The following is a 22,964-nucleotide window of genomic DNA, read 5'->3' on the forward strand; positions in this document are numbered from 1 at the left end:
GCAAAGACCAAGGAGGGACAAGATACCTGAGATGATCACGATAATAGTGATTATTGATTCGACACGATGTGCTATCCATGCTAGTCTGTCATCCCTCCCGCGTTCCTTGCGAGTGGACTCTTCCACGGCGCAGTGGTAGACGCTTTGAGATTATCGTCGGCGTCTCGAGTGGCAGTGGGAGATTTCTAAACGACACCAAGGAATTTTCGAAATTCTTGTATTTTCCCGCATTCTTTTTTTAAAGAATTGTTTAGTTCTCATTCCAACAATATGGATATTATGAGGAATCAATTTGAAATTTTATAGAATTTGGATGAAGGATACTCGTTGCTCATTGCATTGCTCGGAGGATACGGTGCATGACTGGTTTGAACGGTTTCAAAGGTTAAATATCCATGAAATGGTTGCGACTTCTTTCAAAAGTCAGAACTAATAGTATTCATGGCCCAGAAACAAAATTTGCTGAAGCCGGGTGACACGTTTCCATCGATGTCCTCGCGCACCCACCACCTACATGAACCGGCTCCTACCACCCAACAGCCTCAACCACCAAGGCATAAGCGCATGAAGAAAAAGAGCCTGTCATCGTTCGATCCAGCGCTACACGCCCGGCCAGGTATCCCTCGTGGACTCGAATACCTCTCCACACTCGACGGGATAAGGGTCTACCAATATATGGACAATGTACAAGGTAAGGACAAGCATGAGAACTGGTCTTCGTCCGTAACCATTAGTAGGGAGAGAATGGGACACGGGTAGCATTACCAAGCTGTCGGCATCCCTACCGCCCTCCAAACGACTGTAAAGATTCCATCACTGATTTCCATGGAAAATAAAAAGAATTATAACCCGACGGAATTATCAGGCTTCCCCGATTTATATTCCAAGTGAGCCCCCCCCCCCCTCCTTCGTGCAGCAATCTCTGTGCGGATCGATACACTATGATGTTATCAATAATTTCGGGATCCTGATAGGTGACGCTGATGCTGCTTTCCAGTAGAGTATGCGTCAAAAACTACATTGTGGCAACAAAAGTGGCGTCAAAGTCTGTCCTACGACAGTCAGCGTCACAAAGCGGTGGTCGCTGTTCTGCTGGTAGCCCCTTACCCCGAAGACAACACCAGCAAGACTAGCAAAGACGAAGTGTCCTACTATTGGTTGACGCAAAACTAGATGAGAGCTGTGATGCAAGCTTAAACCGCAGTCGCCGACTACCCTATTTAATCAGGGAAAATGATTGTAGGAGTCTTCCTGCTCTTGCTTATTCGCACAGCAGACTCCAGCAAAATCTACGAGACTAGGCCGCCTTCAAAGGTACCTTGACAACCCAATGCCACAGCACATTCTGCAGGATTTAACTTTGATAAAAAGACGACATTTCAGCATGTTTCGTGATATATTTCATTATCACATCAGTATTCTTTGAATCGGCTTGCTGCAAAGACGGTTTTGGTCCCATGCTACTAAAGGAGAGCTACGCTAAAAAGGCGTATCATTACTATTTTGCTGCGCCATGAAAATTATCTTTGAGAGGGCGCCGACAACTTTTCATGAATGATTAACCCATGAAGTATGAAATTGAAACACAAGTAAATTATTTGGTACCAAATCATCTGAAGTAACCAGCTTGACATTTCTCGGGAAAGTATTGATTCCCTAGCTTTACCTCACGACCTCGTTAATATAACGCTGTCAATTGAGAGTGATGACCTCCCAAGATACACCATGAACCAAAGGCTATAGGTTTCTCGAAGTCTGTACGGACTAAAGCAACACTGTTTAACTGGCAAGCTATAATAACTCAACGCTTGAAGGTAAAGTGTTGGTGCCACTGTTGCACAGAAATATTTTAAAGCCCGGCAATGTTTTGATCAATCTTCGCCGAGCTCATTCTTATCGCGCAAGTCGCTATGTCAAAAAATCACGGCACGAAATCCCATTCGCGCCATAGAATTATCGACCCTTTCTGGGCAGGAATTTGAGAGAAATCGTTCATTAAGCTACATGTAGTGAGAAATGGAAACCAAAAGAAATAGCTAACAGTTGATATCAATAACAGTGGATATCAGTTATAAGACGATAGAGTTCATGTGTGTTATTTTCCTTCACGATCCCAACTAAGAATCTCACAATGGTGTTATTTTATACTTTTTTCTGATTCTCAAGAATCTCACAACTATTTTGTACACGAAACTGAACAAGATCTCCACAGAAAATCGTATCTGGATTTTTGGCCAGGGTTAGTCCAACCAGCTCCGATCTGTGTTTGACGAAAGCTCTCAACAACGGAACATTCGGGTCACACGCTCAAAGCCACGGATCATGACCACAGATCGCTAAAAATCGAATTAAGAAATGCTTTTCTTTAACTACATGTAGCAATATCTCTGATAGCACTATTGACATTGGTCTTAACAAAACCATTAGCATGCTCTCTATGTCTAACATCATAAACATCACAAAGAAAACTAGATTACCCAATGGATTCACCAGCGGCACATCCCCCGTCTTACATATGGCTAACTCATTTACGCAAATTAGATTATGGTATCGAGGACAGGAGATTTCTTGACTCTGAGAAGGGCGGCGTCAGCTCCCGATTTCTAGCCACGCAACAAGGGCTGGACCCTGGGACTACGGTGGACTTTTACAGGCATTTACTGCTTGGGTTTTATATCAGAGTTCCCTTCTCCTGGCCAAGACTGGTTGCCTTTACCAGGGCTAAGTATGCCAGTTTCTCCCCTCCCCCGAAACAGGTGGCACTGGTTTACAGGATACCAGTGGCAAGCAGTCAAACATGTAGGCATGTGGTCTGGTATCACCTGTTTTGACCTGACCTGAGCCCAGGCTGACCTGAAAAGGTGAACTGGTTCTGGGGCTACAGTGATAACCAGTCTAATCTGTAGCCTGCCTGACCGCACCACTCTCTGTACCCAGTAAATGCCCGTCATTCCTAACTCAATGGGACAGATTTACCACACTAATAGTTTGGCCTCAGAGTTACGCCAACATACTTCCAAGCCTTGGGGCAAACATCTTGACCACCAAATTTTTGCATCTTATCAAGATTTAAAATATATACCCCGGCTATGTTTAGAGGGAGTAGAGAACATGAGGTTTAGAATCCGGGGCAAGGTTTGAACGAATTCAACGAAGTGCCAATCTCATTGGTTTGTATTTGGCCACAATGGGAAAAAAGCTGCGACAGGGTGCACTTCTGATAATAAACTTCCAAATCTTTTTATTTGGCCATTTCGTATATATGTCAGCTTTGTGCCCCGGTAATAACCTTTTCTTGGATATGCACTGTGGTGTCAAAGGTGGCGTCCCTAATTGGTTACAAAAAGTATCAGTTGCCTCTAATGTGCCTCAGACATGTTGGAGTCTTCCCTATACACCTAATACGTAAAAATGTTTAGTTTCTTGTATGTAATGTCAACAATTTGGTTTAAGCATCAATCCGAGACATGTCATGCATCATGCATCAGGGGCAAGTTTGATGTCACGCCAGTAAAAGGTCCATGGCGCTGGCTCGTGCGACAATAGCCCGTCGCGCCCCTAAAACTTCTGCAACTTGATTATAGCGCATGAGTTGATGGTGGCAGCTGAACAACTAACCCCTAACATTTAGATAGCGTCGGTTTTTATCAAATCACTGCCGACGGTGTCACATTAGCTCCTGATATCACAATTGAATTTGTTGGGAAGCAGAGTGCAACATATTGAGCGCTGAACCTGGTGAGCACAGATATGGTTTCTGATCATGATGATCAAGACGAATATCCTTTGTACTCGCAGGTCTTCATGACGGTGACAGTGGAAATGATGCCATATCTAACATGTCTGATATATCATCAGATAAACTCGATTCTGCGCTGTCAGCACAGGTGCTGGCACGGTGCCAATTTCAATTTCAATGTCACGTGACCACGAAACAACCTCATTCAATTTCTGTTGTTTTAGCGGTAGCTTTTCACTACAGTATACTTGGAATGTTCATTTTCTCGAACTCATTTTCTGTACACGCGAAAATAAAAATAATACGAAAAAAAACGATAACCCTTTAGTCGTATTTTTGCGCATACTATACTTACATGTATTTATGCAAATCGGCTGACTTATGGTCAGGAACTGTGAAGTCATCTATCCAAGATGGTCGCAACCATGGGGCGGTCGTTTTTGGGGCGACTCAACTATTCACTTTTTAACACTTTCAATTAGACGCAAATTGCACACCTGCAACAATTGATATTGTACTATGTTTGAGTCTGAGCTTTTGATATGGTTTTTTTCCTTCTTAGGTCTGGGCTATTCGGAAACAAAAAATAAAATTGGTCATCACGGCCTATAGATTTCGAAAACAGTGAGCCTGAAATGGGGAAATCATGGACACCGGAAAAATTCTGCCAATTTCAATGCGAAACGTATATCAACAAAACTTCCCCCATCTGGAAACACAAACACTAATTATTTTCAAAGGTCGGGGAAATAAAAACACTCTCCGTCCGAATATCTTTCTGCCTGTGGGTCCGTCTGTCCAATCGTCTATACGTCCGCCCAGCCTCTCGTGAAGGAGCGACGATCCAAATCCCGGACTAAGGTTCGTTGACAAGTTAAAGCAATAGTAACACTAAATCTATTAAAAAGTAGATCACCGACTCAAAATTCAAGATGGCTACCGCCTCATGTGTTGAAACTTCTCCAGTGCACTTGTGAAAGCCATATCTTTGAAGTCATCGAAGTTTCAGAGCCATATTTGGTGCGTGGGCACGTATCGGCAATAGTAACAGCCCTATATCGAAAAGTAAGTCACCACGTCAAAATCTAAGATGGCTGACGTTCTGTGTGTGAAAGTTTTGTGCATAAATGCACTTGTTACGCGCGATATCTGCAGAACACAGCGACCTATCGAAGCCACCGTCGGTGTGTGGCTACGCATAGGCATCAGTAAAAACTCTATCGAAAAAAAGGTCACTACATAAAAATCGGCTGCTTCCTTTGTTGAAATGTTGTGAGTGCACTTATATTGTGAGCGCGATATCTGGAGAAGTAAGCAATATACTGTAAACACGCTTCAACGACGAGGAACCTGGCCCTAACGCTTGTTAGTGAACTATGCGGATTGGTCTAAGAATACACCCAATCGAGGCGATCGACAGGTCCAAATAAAATACCGACAGTAAAGATGCTTCTCCTAATTGGGATTTGGTTCCCTCCATCCTCATGCATATTAAAATGATGGTGTCGTCTCGTGTTTTTAGAAACGGACCCGGGAGAACGGGATGGAATACTTTGACAGGGATGTATTTCCAATTAATAAAAGATATGTATCCATGTTACAGAGGGTAATATATATACTCTTGGGAATTAGTATCGCATTCATCGTGGGTGAACGTGGAAATATACTGATGTCTCGGTATTAGACATTCTTGTTATATTACGTTTTGATGGATGTCTAAAATCAAATATAGATCAGAGATTTAATCCATACTCGCTAAAAGGCATCTCTTGCCTAGAATTAATATCATTTGTTTCATTCTAAGTACCAGTCTGTATGTGATTCAGTCGTAATAGCACAATGAAATTCAGAGTATTATGTAGCCCCCCCCCCCCCACACACACACCGTAATAATTTCTGGCATGAATATCTCCATCCCCGCCTCAAATTACGCCTGATATAGCTTGTACAGCTATCGAGGGTTTCAGAGTGCCGCCCAATTACCAGACATTTAAGCCCCGAGCCATACATGGTACGTGTAATTAGAAGCCGAGCCGCAAGATCAGCTTTAAAGGTATAGGGACCTTTGATGCTGAGCTTGCTATGACGGTATTAGGGAATTTATTTGTTGAAAACAGAAATATGGTCATCAGTTCTTAATACCTTCAAAGATTTTATATTTTGTTCCCATTTGAAAAGACAAGGTATTCATTATGGACAGAAGCTCTTTAGTGGCGAATAGGTTGGACACATTATGAAAACCATTTGCAAGAAGATGAAAGGTATGATCTTGAGAGTTATTATGTTCTTCATGGAAATGTTCTCGATAAAAGAACCATGATCATTTCACCAAGGGGAGTAAAATTAGATTGTATTGGGCTATAGCATTTCATTTCACAATAATTATAGGATTAATGATATCCAAGCAGCATACTCATACAATATCCATTAGCCGCAATGGAAATTTGCGCAACCATTTTCATTTTCAGGGTTACTGGCACTGTTGGCATGGGGGGGGGGGGGGGGGCATGTTGTATAAATGAGAACACGTCGTTCTCACGACTTCGAATCTGTGATTTTTCAATACCACGCAATCAAGGGACAACTTGGGCATGGTGGTTTTTCATTACAAAAATGGCTTCCAGCACGACCGCAACTTCTCCAAACAGGATTAATGAAAACTCTTTGAACTGCAATAAACAATGCACTAGAGCGGGGTGTAACCTTAGGCCTGCCTAAAATTCGCAAGTCATGCCGCAAACTGCCTCCCAACACGGGTGAAAATCGTTATCAGAGAACGGCATCTAATACTACAAGTGGCGGCGCATAGTGTCAAGTTGGCACATTATCCTCCAGGCAAATCCCACGCCCCAGTTGTCCCTTTAATACGTAATGGATAAATTTCAACATTGCTGCTGCGTACGCCATTATACATATTATATTTTATAGATATACAATACGGGTCAATCGTTTTTTGTTTGGGGACATAATGATAGTAGCGGCGAGGTTCCTAGAACCCGGGGCGGATAGAACCCTACCCATGTCGGGCCTTTGTTTCAGCAGAGTCTTTCAATAATACTGCGGTTTCAGAAAGAGAGGTATACTTGTATCAAGTTCGAGTTAGGTCTTTGGTCCAGGCCCAGTTCCGGCCGCTAAGTGTTATAAACGAGAATTTTGGGGTTGGTTCGGGTTAGGGATGGGGGTGCGAGTATATCACGCAACAAAAAAATATGGCTACATTACAACGACAGGTTGCGTGGTAACGGTGTCGCAGCAGAACGCATCAGCCAATAAGAATCGAGGAGATTTTCTCAGTGTCAGTTCAGTTTGGGCAAAAAGAATTTGCAGGCGTGTGTCATTTTGATCGAAACGACCATCAAATTTAAACCAACGGCAAGCCTGAGGACTGGCGCGTTATTTGAGCGACGTTTGGAAATGTTCGTGGCGTGTGATACAAACGTCTGGATAAGAACAATGGAATATCTATGAAAATAAATCTGCATTGTTTATTAAAATATAGAACTTTGTTTTCAATACGTACATGTATCTTTTAGGTTGAATTGATCGAATCGTCGCCAAATCTTACCCGTCATAAAATCTATATAACCTCTGTTTCCAGAATGTTTCACGTATTTATTTTATTACAAAAAAAGAAACTTGTAAACAGCAGGTCGAATGCTTTAGCGTCTAATGTGCGGCCTGGGCTTTTCGTTTACTGTGCTCTGTGTGTGCCTTTCTGAGTCCTCTTCGCTTATTGAACCTAATTTACGTCCAATCTGTGAACACAATGTTAGGCCAACGTTATCTTGCATAAAACATCTAATGACTACGCTATCATGGTCTGATGAAAATGTTCTGCACTCACTTAGTTGATTCATTTTGTTTAATAATGTAGCTTGTTTTACCGCTATATACTCTGTTCAGTATGGACAGGCCAGGCCCTTCCTACTTCAAGTGGTAGGCCTAAATGTCAGCTCATTTCGTCACCCTGTGCACCACATGTGCGTTCGATTGTCTAGTAAGACAGTAGTTTAAGCCAGTGTCACCATCGTAACGAGATGTTATCTGTTTACCTGCGGTTCTGGAATTGTTGTGCATTCGCAATGCTTCCAAATGACAGAACTGCTTGTCATTCTGCGTCTTCTTCCTCACCAAATATACGACAATGCAACGAGAATCTTTGCTGGTCTTCTCTCCCGTTAGTCGCGAAGACCGACATGCTTCCTGGCGAGATCATCAAAGACGCACTGATTGTATCGATTGAATCTGTAACCGGTGTTCATGCCAATGACATGGCCTGGTAGATCTATAAAGTACATTAAGGGGAACGTCGTTCGTATTTACTGGGAGCACAGGAGTATAGGAAATAGCAAATGATCTTCAGTGAGGCCACAATTGTCACTTGATTTCTGGATATAGGCCCTATTTTCATTCCGGATAGGTCTACTTTTCATTCATACTTGGCACATTTAGTAGATGAACTCAAAAATACTGAAAATTTCATTCAGCCTGCCTAAGAAAAAAAAACCTTAACAGGACCGAAAGTGCCAAAACACAATGCACTGCGTACACCTATGTACACAAATACGTACATGTACATGTCTAAAGAATTTCGTTACTATGGATGGCCATGTTCACTTTGTTCACGTACATGTATAGTCCAAATCACAATTGTCATCCCTTAATTCGCTTCATTGGCGCGTCATTGACGCGCTGGCCAGCGCGTAGGTCGCGCGTAATTTAGAGGGATAAGCGCACCACTGGTGCGTCATTTGCGCGTCACTGACGCGAAGCAGGATGGAGGTCAATTGTGATATGGACTGTAGCTCAGGTTAATTAAAGCCAAAGAATGTTACTAAAAATCCGACCAGTAGTTCGCGTTACTAAGCCCAAAACATTGAGGACAGAATAGATGATACACATAAAATCCAAAAGTGTAATTCACACTTTGTAAAAACCTACATTTGTAAATCTTGTCGCTAAAGCAATCCGATTGCGATAATACATCACCAAGTGGCCAGCTGCAGCTTAACACGCAAGACGTGTCTATTTCGACATCATCAGTAACGGTGTCTCGAAAGGCGGCACACCGTGCCAAGAACCGTTTCCAAGGCAACCATGATATACACCAGGTCCGCTCCGTTTCATGGTAATAGTGAAAAAGTGGGTCGAGTACATTATGTCAATTTTCGTGTATCTTAAGAAGATTTGACAAGCTTATCCTCTTTCGAAAGTAGCACCTGCGCCATTCCCATCTACACCCCGGACGCAGTGGACCGGCGTCGTCCCTCCCCTAAACCATTGCGGGAAGTCGTTTTCCCGGGGCACAACATAGTTTGGTAGGATCGATGCCAAGCAATAGCATTCCGCGAAGTTACTATTTATAGCTCACAAGGTCATTTGCATAAGATATTGATGACGTTTTAGTCACGTGACAGTCGGACATCGACACTTATTTCTACGCAAAGTCAATTATCTTTGACCCTGCATTGTTTTTAGCATGAATGATACCGTAGAGTCAGAGAGAGAAATATTCAGAACAATTATGTAGTATTTCCAACACTCGGACATGTGCCAGATTGAATCTAACTGCCCTAGTTAGAAAGCCTGAATCCATTACAAAACCGCATGTTTGTCCGACATTGTCTGTAATTCAGCGATGGGGAAATAGAGGGCAGCAGCTGCAGTGACGTCATCTTCGCGGAATGCAATTATACATACGGTGCTCAGTTGCATTATATTGGGAACTTCGGTTGGATATGGCAACCTATCCCGTAGGGGATAAAAAACTATAAACTCCAACTTTAACTTTTCTCAAAACTTATTTTTATATTGTGGTTCCTTTGAACAGCGTCTCATGTTTGAAATGGTAGTCTCTTCCCAAACGTATTGTATGATGTTCAGAGAAATATGTGAGTTATCATTTCGTCTGATTCTATGTATTAGGTAATACATGTAGCAAGAATAAATAAAGACTAGTCTTTATGAATTCTTTGTATTAGAGAGTCTTGGCAATTCAAATTCCGCGTCCCCATGGCGTATCCCTATCGATTATGCCTTTGACCGCGTCACAGATGCGTGAAATCAAGTACAAATTAGAAAAGAACGAACAACTAAAATAATCCCATTAATATGTGTTATTAAAATCGCATGGTCCTCAGTTGCAATTGACCCCTAGCCGTTTGCAAGGGTTGCTATTGAATCCCTACTTGGTGAAATCTATGTGTATACCGATTGATATATCATGCGTGACTTTTGATTTGCCAAAAATTTCGCTCATGTGGGTTTATGCGAAATCTATCATTAGTCATTTTTTTCGAAAGAAAATGCAATGTCTATAATTAGTCCCATTGGCAAACCGACGACACATTCCACCACTATTGTTCCACATTAACTTGCATTATACAAAGCTCGCGGTAAAGAGATTATGACCCCCATGACAGTTGCTATGCCAACCGTTCAAACGGTTCTTCTGAGATATGTAGCGCCGTGGACGGCCGAGGGTTTTTGCCACGCAGTAACCCTTTTAACAGCAGAAAGTGTTGCCCCAGCGAGGTCCGTAGAAGCCGGGGTAATAATATACCGGTTCGTGACCCATATTTCTGGTTACTAGCCATTCCACAATATATGTACATTTTGTAATCCAAACCAGGTAACGCCGCCAATAGAATATTGGAAGTGACTACTTGGCAAGCCCGGCTTACCAAACAGCGACTTTTTCTTGTCCTGAATGGAGAGCCGAACTCATTAATATTAAAGTAAAGTCTCCAAATCACCAAACAGGGTTTTTTACCTGTTTGGCAAGCCCGGCTGGCCGAACAGGGTGGCTTTTTAGTGCTGTTTGGCAAGCGGCTCTCCAAACAGGACAACAAAGATGCCTGTTCGGCGAGCGGCTTGCCAAATAGACCCGGCCTAGAATATTTCATACTTTTTGCAGGATTGCTCGCCATCAAATTAATTAAAAGCAACTCAATCCAAAAAATCTACTTTCTTGCTGAGGAATTTGTTGGTGTCGAAAATATCAGAATAAATGATGTTGTACTACTTGGCAATTTTGAAATTAGGCATGAGATGAACTTCGTTTTCCTGTTCTTCTGTTCACATTATGTGTTCTGGCGATCTTAACAATCAGGGATCGTTAAATGACATCACATTTATGACAGCGAATCAAACTCCAGTAGGTTCCTCTAGCCTTAGGTTTACGATACTGGACATACTCGCCAATACGATTCCAAGCCTGACAATACCCGATTTCGATGGGTAGAGCCCAAACAATCGGGCATAATAGTAGGCCTTTCGCAGCCATAAAAGTGGTGGGATAGCTTGTATTCGTTTCTTCCAGTTGGTCTTTAATTGTAATATGAAAAGTTCCGCTGTAGAGTCATGACTATTCATGACGATTACGTTGTTAACATTGAATAGATATCACACCCCTGGCTGCGAAAGGCCTATTATTGTGTTCGGCTGTTTAGGCTCGACCCATCGAGGCGGTGGTACAAATCAGGTATTGTCGGGCTTGGGATCTTATTGATGAGTGGATCCAATATATAAAGGTGGACGCTGCAATTAGTGATACACTCTTAAAACTCATTGCACCGAATGTGAAATTAGTAAAAATTAACTATTAATTAGTTGTTCCAGTTAAAAAGGATGTAAAAACTACCATTAAAATGGTTAAGAATTAAATCACAATGTTGATAGTTAAAGCAAATAATTTCACAGTCGGTGCAATAATAGCAACTTGCAGAGAAGTAAAATATTGCTATAGTTATTTTTACTTTTCAATTTTAAGAGTGTACATGTACGAAGAAAAATTAAACTTCCGGACTTCCCTGTTTCGTTTTATTGTTTTTTCGTGCGAAGAAGGAATTGAACTCAGGTGTTCAGGTTGCCGAATCATAACAGGCAGAGGCAGACTATCGGCCATGTAGCCTAACTTCAGTCTGTAGATGCCAAAACTGCCGCACATGAGGGTAGTTAATTTTAAGAAGTGACTGTTAATTTTACCTCTGTGAATTTTCATTGATCTGCAAATTATGTACTGTTTTACGATGTTTGGTGTCTTCATCATCATATATTGTGTTTTATTCTGAACTAATGTTATTTTATGGACCTAATGTATAGAGGTCCTAGCGACCTGTTTTATGATCCATTTATATATATTTTTATAATAAAGTTATTTAAATTAAATTTCCACTAAGCACGACCCGTTTTGCCTGTTGACAGAGTTGGCCTTTATCCTTTCAGCGACGACGTGTTGGGTGAGGAGCAACAAGTATAGAGTGTGTAACGATAAAGACCAGCAGTTCTTTGTGGCTAAAGATGGTAGGTTATAATATGTCGATTTGTTTGAGTATTTGTCTCGCGCCGTGGTTGGTCGTTTCTTACTGCAGTAGTTTCTATGAGTGACACTATCGAAGACCTCAGAAGTCTAATAAAGGTACACTCTATAATGAGAAGGGTCGTAGCCTTAGTTGTACGGTTTTTTTGCTATATCCTTGACTGCAACAATTTGTACGAGCTGGAAGTTAACTAGCGTGACTTTAGGATAGAAATTGTCCATTTATTGCTGGTGGTGGATTACGATGGAGTTCATAACTGCATCAGTTACGGAACTTGGCCTGCAGTTGCATGCGTCTGCTTTCTCCGTAGTCGTGATTTTTTTTTGCAGCTGATAAAGGGTTAAGTAGCTGCATGTCTTCCTTTAGAAAGCATATCTCTCCAGAATAGTTGATGATAAACCAATTATCGGTTCTAATGGAGCCAATTAGTGAAGCGATTCGTTGGAAGCGGCAGTGATGGATGGCTTGCTAATTTGGTCAGGTTTTGCCGACGGCCGGTTCCGCTACGTTGGTGACGGTGTTATTTGCGGCGAGGAGTCCAAGTAAATGTACAAATGTAGTTATAACAAATGCGTAAGAATGATTACAAACAGTGGCTTCACATTCCCCGCCCCGAAAAATCAACATCAATAGGTCGACGATATCGGCGCTACACTTTCCAATCTAGTGGCGTAAAGTGGCGCAACTGTAACCCCGGTGCGCATTATCGTGCACTGCCAGCTATTTTCAACAATGTATGGGCTACAGTTGTACTGGGGCTATGATATTGTACCACTTTACCTTATAGCAAATTTCACTATGCAGTTTCTTTTTCTTGGAGAGTATACCAGTGTAAAGTTAGTTATATTGGGTGGCCCTCAAAAAATATCACACTACCAAATACAGAATTGTGCACATTTAGGACGTCCTGCATTAGGACTTAATGCATGTCTATTATAAAATGTATTATACATGTCGGCGAAAGAATAATAGTAATGGGTGAAATACCTTAATTTTCAGTCTCGATACTTTTAGGCCTACGTAATTCAATTTACCAATGTACTTTTTGTCGGAGGCTATATCTATAAACGGTGCCCAATCGAATCAATATTCAAGTTGGGGGCTACAGTAATAGACCCATCTAAATTTTATCGCAAATTATTTTTATGGGAGTGATTCACGACTTACATCCAATTCCGCCAGCCACAAAAGATCGGGCCGGTTTGCCCTTACCGGAAATCTATCCCCACTCAATTGATTGGGCACCGCGATACACGAGATTTATCTACTGATCATGCTAATGACTTGCGTTCATGTCATGCTGTACAATATCACGATAGTCAGATGAAATTGTTTTTACGCATGGAAGGGGTCGGGTCAATGAACCTGGCGCACGGGATCTTGCACAGCCTCTGCTTTTTGGAGCTCACGCAGCGCAAATTGCAAAAACGAAAAAAGCGGAAGCGTTTGTTTGCATCCTGGGGATATCTCTCTTTGCCTTCTTCGTCTTCTGCGTTCAACCGGCCTAAATCCTGTGGCGGAGATGAAGCGGCTTGTCGTTCCGAGGACATGCTGTGTGTTGTCCAAAGTTTTTCCTCGGCATTGGTGGCTGCGGGTCAGAATTTCTGTTGTAAATCATGGTGCAGGGGACACTCTTGTATGATGTGGACTGGTGCCGCGCGCTGCTGTCTGGAGTTATCCTAATTTTACTCCACGGCTTATTAATCAGTGTAACGGCTTAGTCAGTAAGCCTGAGAAAAATGCTAAGAGCCAGCTCAGCGGGATTTGTTGGCTTTTACCTCCCAACAGAGTCGCACTGTATTATTTTCGTTTTACTGCTGCCGAATTCGACAAAAGTCACCGGGATATATGTACCACCGCCACGATGGGTTGAGTCTAAACAGCCGAACACAATAGTAGGCCTTTCGCAGCCATAAAAGGGGTGGGATATCTATTATAGAGTTAACAACGTAATCGTCATGAATAGTCATGACTCTACAGCGGAACTTTTCATATTACAATTAAAGACTAATCGGAAGAAACGAAGACAAGATATCCCACCTCGTTTATGGCTGCGAAAGGCCTACTATTATGTCCGGTTGTTTAGGCTCTACCCATCGAGGCGGTAGTAGAAATCGGGTATTGTCGGGCTTGGGATCTCATTGGTGAGTAGATCCAGTATCTAAAGTCGTTTTCACGAAACATTGCGGCAAATTGGCACCAAAGATTTTTATAGATTAACTTGATTCTTATTTTATCTGTTCAAGCTGAGGCAGACGAGGCCGATTTGCAGTGTTGCTCATATTGTAAACCATCCCACAAATACATCACCAGTATTGAAGACAATCGGGGATTGACAGTGATCCGTCTTGAACGAACATTGTCGCTGCTTCAAGACATCATGGAGGTGCATAGCCCACCTGGGAGTGTGGTCGGCCATGTCAAACTGGTGTAAGTATGTATAATTTGCACCAAGTCAGTGTCATTTTATGCAGTAAATTCTTATGTTAATGTCTACTTGTATCTGTTCCAGTACTTTTAACAATGATTTATTGCAAAAGATGCATCTGTTTTGGCAGAAATAGATCCGAGTCCGTTAGTATACTCACAATCCGGTGTTAGAAAAATAGAAATTGATACCTCACTGGAGGTATTGGTTGTCTCACCAAAACCGCTCGGGTGGAGCTCCACCCTCGTGTTTTAGGTAAGACAACCAATATTTCCAGTTCGGTATCAATTCCTTAAGGTAAATAGTGCACTGGTAGAAACTATGTATCGCTATTCATGGCCGAGATACATTTCATGTTTTCGAGATATTTTTGATGTTATGGTATTTTCTTGAACTTTTTATGTAACCAACAACTTATTACTAATCGTTTATATTTGTATACTACTGGATCCACTCACCAATAAGATACCAAGTCCGACAATACCTGATTGTTACCACCGCCTCGGTGGGTAGAGTCTAAACAGCCAAACACAACAGTAGGCCTTTCGCAGCCATAAAAGGGGTGTGATATCTATTCAAGGGTTTACAACGTAATCGTCATGAATAGTCATGACTCTACAGCGGAACTTTTCATATTACAATTAAAGACCAATTGGAAGAAACGAAGACAAGATGCCCCACCCCTTTTATGGCTGCGGAAGGCATACTTGTTTAGGCTCTACCCATCGAGGTGGTAGTAGAAATCGGGTATTGTCGGGCTTCGGATCTTGTTGGTGAGTGGATCCAGTAGTAGGGGACTATTCAGCGAAATTTCCTCTTGATACCAGCAGTACATGTGCGCTATGGCCTGTGCGTGAGAAAATAGGCGACCAAAAAGTTATTGGGGCCGCTCTAGATTTTATTCTTTTCTCAATTGTGCATCAACGAATTTGAGAGAGTTTAGAACTCCTTTTCCTCGTCCATCAATTTTGACCAGCCACAGCTTCCGGCGAGTCAATGTCTATTTCCGGCTGCCTGTAAGCGGTATAATCACCGCACTGAAAAAAGAAAGAATATATTGAGGCAGTGTATTGGTTAATTGTTGCTTTCTCATGCAGGTCACGAGGATGTTCCTGCTGGCCTTTGTTCAATATCCTGGACGCCGACAAGAATAATATGTTTGTGTTACAAGTCCCAAAGGCGTACGACTGTACGTGGAAGTGTTGCTCAGATATGGTGTACAAGGTATGCAATAAGCAAAAAGCTTTTATTTCATTTTCACATCGGAAAATTACTCAATATATGAACGTCGGTCTCCAAGGTTACTGAGAAAACAATCGATTGAGACTCACATACATAACATGCCGTCGATTCATGATCACTTGTTGCCCCAAAGGTCGGCCACCGTGTGATCTTTGACATTAGGCAGGTTGCGCAATCTGTACGAAAGTAGAAGTACGAAGGTCTCTGTTGTCATAAGGACATGTGCCAATTCATTAACGGGCATTGATAAATCTTAGTTGTAGGAGGAATCGTGTAGATTTTCAAAAACAATCGTTGATAAAACGCATTCTTTCTACTTTTTGTTTCGTATAGTTCTTCCAATGACTTGCGAAACTTGCCTATTCACATCGATTTATGCTATAGTGCGATATCCTTTTATCAAACATGATAGACTATGAAGGAATATGCAGATTTATTTCAATAATGTGTGTTAAAGGCCATCAAGGTTTGAAAACATGCTTGATACTCATGAAATATGTTGAGGGTTAAAAAAACAAGATCCCAGACATTAAAAAAATTCTAAAAGTAAAGTCATTATTTAGTTATTTCAATTTTCAATTTTAAACTATTTGAATTTCCCACCACACACAACTTTAGATTAGTTCCACATGTGGCCGCTAGGGATTTTTTGATGACGTAGATCAGGTCAGTCAGAACAAAGCAAGATGGCTTCCGCATACAGTTCAGAGAGTGAGAGCAGTGAATTTGAGGATGTTTTGGTCGATACAGAAGGATATTTAAACGTTGAGCTGTACATGTTCGAGCCATTAATATCACTAGATCATAATGAGAGTGATCATTCGGACGAAAGTGATTAGAATTTGTGGTTAATCAATTTGCATGGCAGACCTGCCGATATAGCAAAGAAGACATTGATAGACGGTTGCAGATGCATAACATGTATGATTTTTGAACAGACTAATGTTGCACAATATTGTTTCGCCTCGTCAGTGTTGTATCGCCAGTTATGTCATGACGCTGAACTACTATTGAAAAGTGACGGTATTATGCACAATCATCTTGACGTGACGATATAATGCCGTGCAACGTTAGATAGGCCTAGATGTCAGATGACAATAATCTGTCATTGACAGTGGCTGTCACTGACACTGACCTGTGTCGCTGTCACCTTGCTATGGCTGGAACACAAGAAGACACTATGCGGTATCACAGGCCCCAATGGGGCCTACACATTATGTATAACAACCGACCTCAGCAGCCTCGGGCATTAAAAGCAATTGACATGGTTGGAACAGCTGTTTTTAACAAGTGGCATTTAATATTCAGTTGGATGCAGATATCCGGCTTCATGTGATAATCCGTATCGATAAAGTGATCACTGCAAAGTTTGGCCGAAGGCCCAGGCTTCCAACACTCCAAACGTTTGCACTTCCGAATCCACAGCTTCCTCCTCTCTCGTTCAACTGGCTTTGGAAATTCATGAAAATGGGTCCCATCCGTCATTCGATTGTTCTTTGTGCTAGCCTTGACACAATTCGGAGCCACACAATACACCATAGTGAATGAAACACATTACTTCCAGGTGTGCATAATTAATTAAGGCCCTCCTGCTTTTATGATTGCATGACATGTACAGATGACCTGATCTACATCACAACTTTTGCTGAACCCGCCGCCTGGCTCTAACAAGCCAGTTGCTAGCCTGATCAGGTTATCAAGTTGTCAAACACATAATTGGCTATATCTTCAAAATGGATGGAGCTAATTGCATTTGGTTTTCTGTATTGTATAAAGTGTTAGGTACACTTTTGAAATCGTCTTAAAGCAGAAAATGGCAAAAAACCTTGATATATGACCTTTAAGGTCAAGTAAAAAAGTGGAGCGTCACTAAAAGGCTATCCAGTGTCCAAAAAAATTAACTCTAAATCTTCTGTATCATTTTGTATCGGACACTAACATATTCTATACCCCTCAGAATACCTGATGCACAAATATGAATGAGAAATCTGCCTTCTTGTAAACATGTTTATTGCAAGACGTGTCCCTTGTTTCATGACAAGCAGAAATAGCCGAAAAGGGTTGAATGTCATCGAAAGGGTTTTTTGGACTGAATGTATGGAAGACTCTTATCTAAGATCTTAACTGAGAATGCTTACATAAATCTTGTAAAACACGTATACTGAATGATATCTTAACTAATGAGAATTTTTATACCTGGATTTTCGACATGGGAGCCCAAAACAAAAAAAGTTGAAAGAATTTGTTATGGTAACCATTTGAACTTTTGGCCTCAAGGTTGACATTACCGTTGAATTACTCACCCACTTTACACATGATTTCGGGAGAACTTACTTTTGTTGAGATGCCCAGTCTTTTAATTTTCCATGTTTCATGATGTTTTAAGGAGCAGCAATTCGGTTGATAAACTAATTCGGTTGACGCTTTTTTAACTAACCTTTTCATTGTGTACCTCTTCAGATAAAGTGTGCAGAAGAAATGGAAAAGGAGATTGGGGAGATTAAGCGGGTGTGTCTGGGGTGTAAAGATGTATTGATGCCATCCAGTGATATCAGTGTAACGTGTAAGTACCCCCTGTTAAACCGGGGAGCCCAGAAGTGTTTGAAGGATATTCGAAAACACCTTGATTACAACTAATGAACCACAGCGTATAGTGATCAATGCACTATTCGCCCTACATAGGTACCTAGTTTTGAGTAGTCCAGAGTGCAACTGCTGAAAGGATGGATGTCGTCCTGGGTGCCGACAAATGGTGCCCCGGTTCGAGATCAACTGGACAATAAGCACCATGGGTGCCATTACACTAGACAAACAGCACCCAGCTTCTTCTTCTACACTTTTTCTATACCTACAACCGAGGCTGGCCCCACGCTCACGGAGGTCACGCAGCAAATCCATTCATTTTGTCATCACACAATTTTTCATTTTCTGAATATATCCCTCCTCCATACCTTTTCTGAATAAATCATCCGAAATGTGCTTTCAAAGACCTATAGGCCTAAACGCGTTTTTTTCTGTTTATCAGTTATTTTTATTTCGCGCACTGTTAATGCCGCAAGTACCACGGCGCGAGATAAAACGAGATTGCAAGAAACGTCCTCGTCCCTAGGTTCCGTAAGCCAGGCAAAAAAAAGGTGGGTGCTGTTTGTCTAGTGTAATGGCACCCAGGGTGCTTATTGTCCAGTCGATCTCGAACCTGGGTACCATTTGTCGGCACCCAGGACGACATCCACCCTTTCAGCGCAACTGGTGTGGTAGGCAACCATGCCCGTTTGGGTTGGTGCAAAGTATGGAAGCAGTCAAAAAGAGTTGAAACAACATTCCATTGATTAATTGGAGAGGTTTTAGAAGAGAAATTGATACCTCACTGTCGGTTTTGGCTGTCTCTTCGAACAGCGCTCGGGTGGAGCTATCGCATTTCGCTCCAAACTCGACTGCCGCCTCAGTTTTGGCCTGCAGTTACGTTCAACACGAGTGGTGCCTGGTAAGACAACCAACAACGACAGTGAAGTGGCAAATTCATAGAGGATGAAGAACTGAAGCTGGGAGCACACACAGGTTAATGTGGGATCATGCCGCCAAGGACGTGTTGGCGACACTACTGATGGTAGACTTGATTTCCAAAAATCCACTTTTAACTTTCCAAGAGATCGCCTTACTTTTCGTCCTGCTATCTCGTGAGACGTTCAGGCAACCGATGTAACTCTTTGCAAGCTGTGTGCTAGCCGAGACTTCACTGGGGAACTCACCTCAAATATGTCTAACAAGTTACTCTCGCCAACTTCGCGCTCCATCCCACAATTAAGCAAGAAGACTCCCGGACGTGAAGGTTCATGAAGCCAATCTCAGGGAAATGAAAAAACGTGTAAAAGATTGATATTTTTTGGCGTCTTTGCAAAATCAAAAGTACAAAATCTTTGATGTGTCACTTAGTACATGTATCATAAACACTACTCTTGTTTCGCAGCTTGTTCCAGTGTAATTCTTTGCCAATCTTGCAGTACCAAATTGATGAACCGAAATTCACATCTCGTTTTATCATTTACAGTTCCTGAAGAGCTGAACGTCCTCCAAAAGACACTCATTCTTGCCGCAACGCTGCTCATAGACTACAAGTATATGGAAAATTGGTTATGATAACGCGTCGACGATGAAGAACGTTGATCAACAGCGGGTATGTCTGTGCAAGATGTGCCCAGATATTATGATGCTCGTTGTAACTAAATGTGTGGCGGGGGAACTGGGAGGGGGAGGGGGGGGGGGGGTGTCACCAATCCGGATATACGCCAGTATGGATGGAAACCCTCCCACAGCTATATTTTGTTTTTGCAATCCTGTATGAAGATGTTAAAAAAAGATTAAACGTCTTTGGTATTTACTTACTGGTTCTGGGTCTTCTATGACGTCGGAGTGGAAAATACCCGGAATCTCTGATAGTTAAAAGGTTGCATCGGAACCTATCAATACCTGAATAGATCCATCGTGCGGGTCGGCTAAACAGAATGCTATTGGTTAGAGCATGTCCAATCTCGGGTTACCAAAATGATAAACCATTCGGAACTAATATCTCATTTTATGATTTACAGTTCCTGAGAGCTCAACGTCCTCAAAAAGACACTCATTCAAGCTGCTCATGGACTGAAGAGACAAATGTATATGGAAAACTGGTGATGATAGTGCGTCAAAGACGGAGAACATTCGACAGCTGGTATAGCTAAACAAGATGAGGCCAGAAAATATGCTCGTTGTAAATAAATGTGTAGCGGGGAACTGGTGGTGTGTGCCGCGCCCAACCGGATATATACGCCAATATGGTTGGAAACTTTCACTAAAGTGGTCCCATATACCGATACTTCATTTGTTGCCATTGAAAGATATTCAAAACAATTTTAATATCACCAGCAATTTCTTGTCGGAACAGTTTGTCGACAATTCGTAAACCATGTTGTTGTCATAATGAAGAACCTCACAGTGTCGAAGTTGTGGATAAAATAGAAAACTCTCTTAATAGAATGATTAAATACTTTTATCTGTCGCAAGGCCCACTCTTGAAAGAATTAAATATTGTAGAAACATGAACAGGATATTTGCATTTCATTATGAGAATCAGACAGAGTGTAAAACGAATAGGAGAATATTATCAGTAACCGAAAGGATTTCAAGTGAAATAAGTCAGAAGTTCGCGTCGAATATCGGTCAATGTGGATAGCGTCCGTATGCATGTTTGGTCCCCTCAGTCATTTTCATTAGCTTTTGAAGACTTTGCTTATGTTCACGAAACAAACTCAAAGACGCTATCTTGTTTTTATTGCTAGAAAATATTATTCTCTTCAGCGGCACATCACATGGGAAATATTCCGTCCATATCAAGGCTTATCCGGATGGGCGCAGTACAGTGCTTCCGTCGACCCCGAGATATATCAAGCAGTTCCAATGATTTGCAGTTAACAAATAGTGAAAAGGAGTGACTGTCTTACACTGTCATCTATATCAATATAGCAAAATTGTGTACTAGCTTTAATAAAGAACTGGACCGGCTGTCTAAATATTCGGAATGACTTGTGGCACATGTTAGGCAAGCTGAAACACCCCCGCCAACTACAACACGTATTGGACTTGCGGATGCTCGAACTCGTATTATAAGACAGCTCCATTGTAGAGTGGCATTGATTTCCATGTATCTTACCCAGCGCCTCGATTTTTCGATCTAGATATGGACAGTGCGATCGAGTTGATACATCACACGTGCTGTGTTTGATTCGATGGAACGGAGTTACAGTCAAACAGAGTTTTCAGTATGGTTTATGCGGACCACTGGTTGGGTTTCTGCACTAAACTTGAGACCGTCGGTTGGATCCAGCACATATTCCGCCCTCAACCTGCGGCCAAAACGCCTTATGTACGTACAAGCCATACATTTAGCTCCAGTCCTCCCGGTCTCAATTTCAATGTACAGAGACCCGCCAGCCATGGCCTGTGGGATGCTAATCCCGTAACAATAATTCTTTCTGCTATTGCAATGGAAATGAATTATGTTACCTCTTCAAATACCTCGCATGTGATTGCCTTTGCTTTTGCACATGTTTTGAGTTAGGCGTATACATGTAGGTGGGGCTTTGTAAAAATACAAAAGGCCAAATGGCTTATTAATGCCTTGAATGGTTGGTGCAATTTTGTTGGTGCCTCCTTGACGATTAGGAAAATGTTGTAATTCCGTCTATAAGAAACTAGATGTACTTATTCCCAACAAACAAGTGCTACCATTAGGGGGTTTCCTGTCTACACTATGCGGGTGCTCTAACTCGAGCAATTTGCAGCTGATCGAACAGAACTTTCTAATAATAGAACCCTCGAAACAAAAAGTTCATGTCATGGTATTAAATGCCATTGACCACGTTTCGGAGCATATACATTACTTTGGCCTGTAGGACCGTGGCGCTTTGTCATGTTTGTGCTTTTTGTGAAAAATACGTACGAAAAGTCACTTATTTAACATAGCCGTTATAGTGGCCATCTTGGATTTCGTCCTCCGGCCGCATCATAAATTTGCTCGATTGGTTGGGAAAGGTTCGACCCCATATCGATTTTGGGTGCAATCCAACACTGAGTATGGCCACTAGGCAGAAACCTTGTATTGTCTGCTCCCGGTCTGAAGAATGGGTTGCCATGTCAATTTCGTATCACAGTGGCCTGGGGGTGGGGGGGGGGGGGGGGAGGGGGGTATGTGAAAACTGTGCTCTATTGATACAGGACCACTCGTTGAACCATGGATAGTTTTTATTCAAGTGTACATTCCTGAACCAAAGTAAAGTCCCCTGGCCTATGGGATATAGTTTTGTTCTCTCAATAAATACTAGGGGTCATAAGGAAGGAATTACTCACAAACTCGAGTGCCTGATAGAGGCATCTCCATGTTGCCATAATATGGAATACTGGATGTATTGGTGTTGTTTAAAATAAACGAATAATATGAGTTGAAATGTTACTTCCAATGTTAGCTATTTTTTTTCTTATTCGCGTCGATTAGATAATCGAAGGGCAATTTTTCAACCAGTGACGGCTTCCAGAAGTAGTTGGTGAGGAAGGCGTCACCTTTAGGGGTGCAGATAGGCGAATAGTGCGATCACGGACTCTGCTGTGGCTGGTTATCTGATGCAGACATACGTGTCTGCTTCTTACCTCGCTGTTAAAGCAATTCAGCCCTAGCCTAATTCAAGATAAATAATGTCTTTAA

The 22,964-nt window shown here is 41.9% G+C and overlaps 1 protein-coding gene across 1 annotated transcript; it reads left to right on the forward strand.

Moving 5' to 3' along the window:
• The first annotated feature begins 152 nt into the window (after window positions 1-152).
• Window positions 153-21,071, forward strand: LOC135494827 (phospholipid scramblase 1-like). The gene is made up of 7 exons (XM_064783115.1): window positions 153-691; window positions 11,966-12,043; window positions 14,307-14,490; window positions 15,586-15,712; window positions 18,191-18,293; window positions 19,779-19,904; window positions 20,317-21,071. Exons 1-6 carry the CDS (start codon window positions 442-444, stop codon window positions 19,865-19,867), a joined length of 831 nt encoding a protein of 276 aa, XP_064639185.1. The 5' UTR covers window positions 153-441; the 3' UTR covers window positions 19,868-19,904; window positions 20,317-21,071.
• The last annotated feature ends 1,893 nt before the right edge of the window (window positions 21,072-22,964 follow it).

Source organism: Lineus longissimus, chromosome 10, assembly GCF_910592395.1.
Source record: "Lineus longissimus chromosome 10, tnLinLong1.2, whole genome shotgun sequence".
NCBI lineage: Eukaryota > Metazoa > Nemertea > Pilidiophora > Heteronemertea > Lineidae > Lineus > Lineus longissimus.

Bases quoted from the DNA above. Each gene is read 5' to 3' on its own strand.
- LOC135494827 (XM_064783115.1), top strand. From the start codon at position 442: ATGGCCCAGAAACAAAATTTGCTGAAGCCGGGTGACACGTTTCCATCG. The intron at 14,491-15,585 runs GTAAGTATGTAT...TTTCTCATGCAG, and splicing joins GTCGGCCATGTCAAACTGGT to GTCACGAGGATGTTCCTGCT. The intron at 18,294-19,778 runs GTAAGTACCCCC...TATCATTTACAG, and splicing joins CAGTGATATCAGTGTAACGT to TTCCTGAAGAGCTGAACGTC.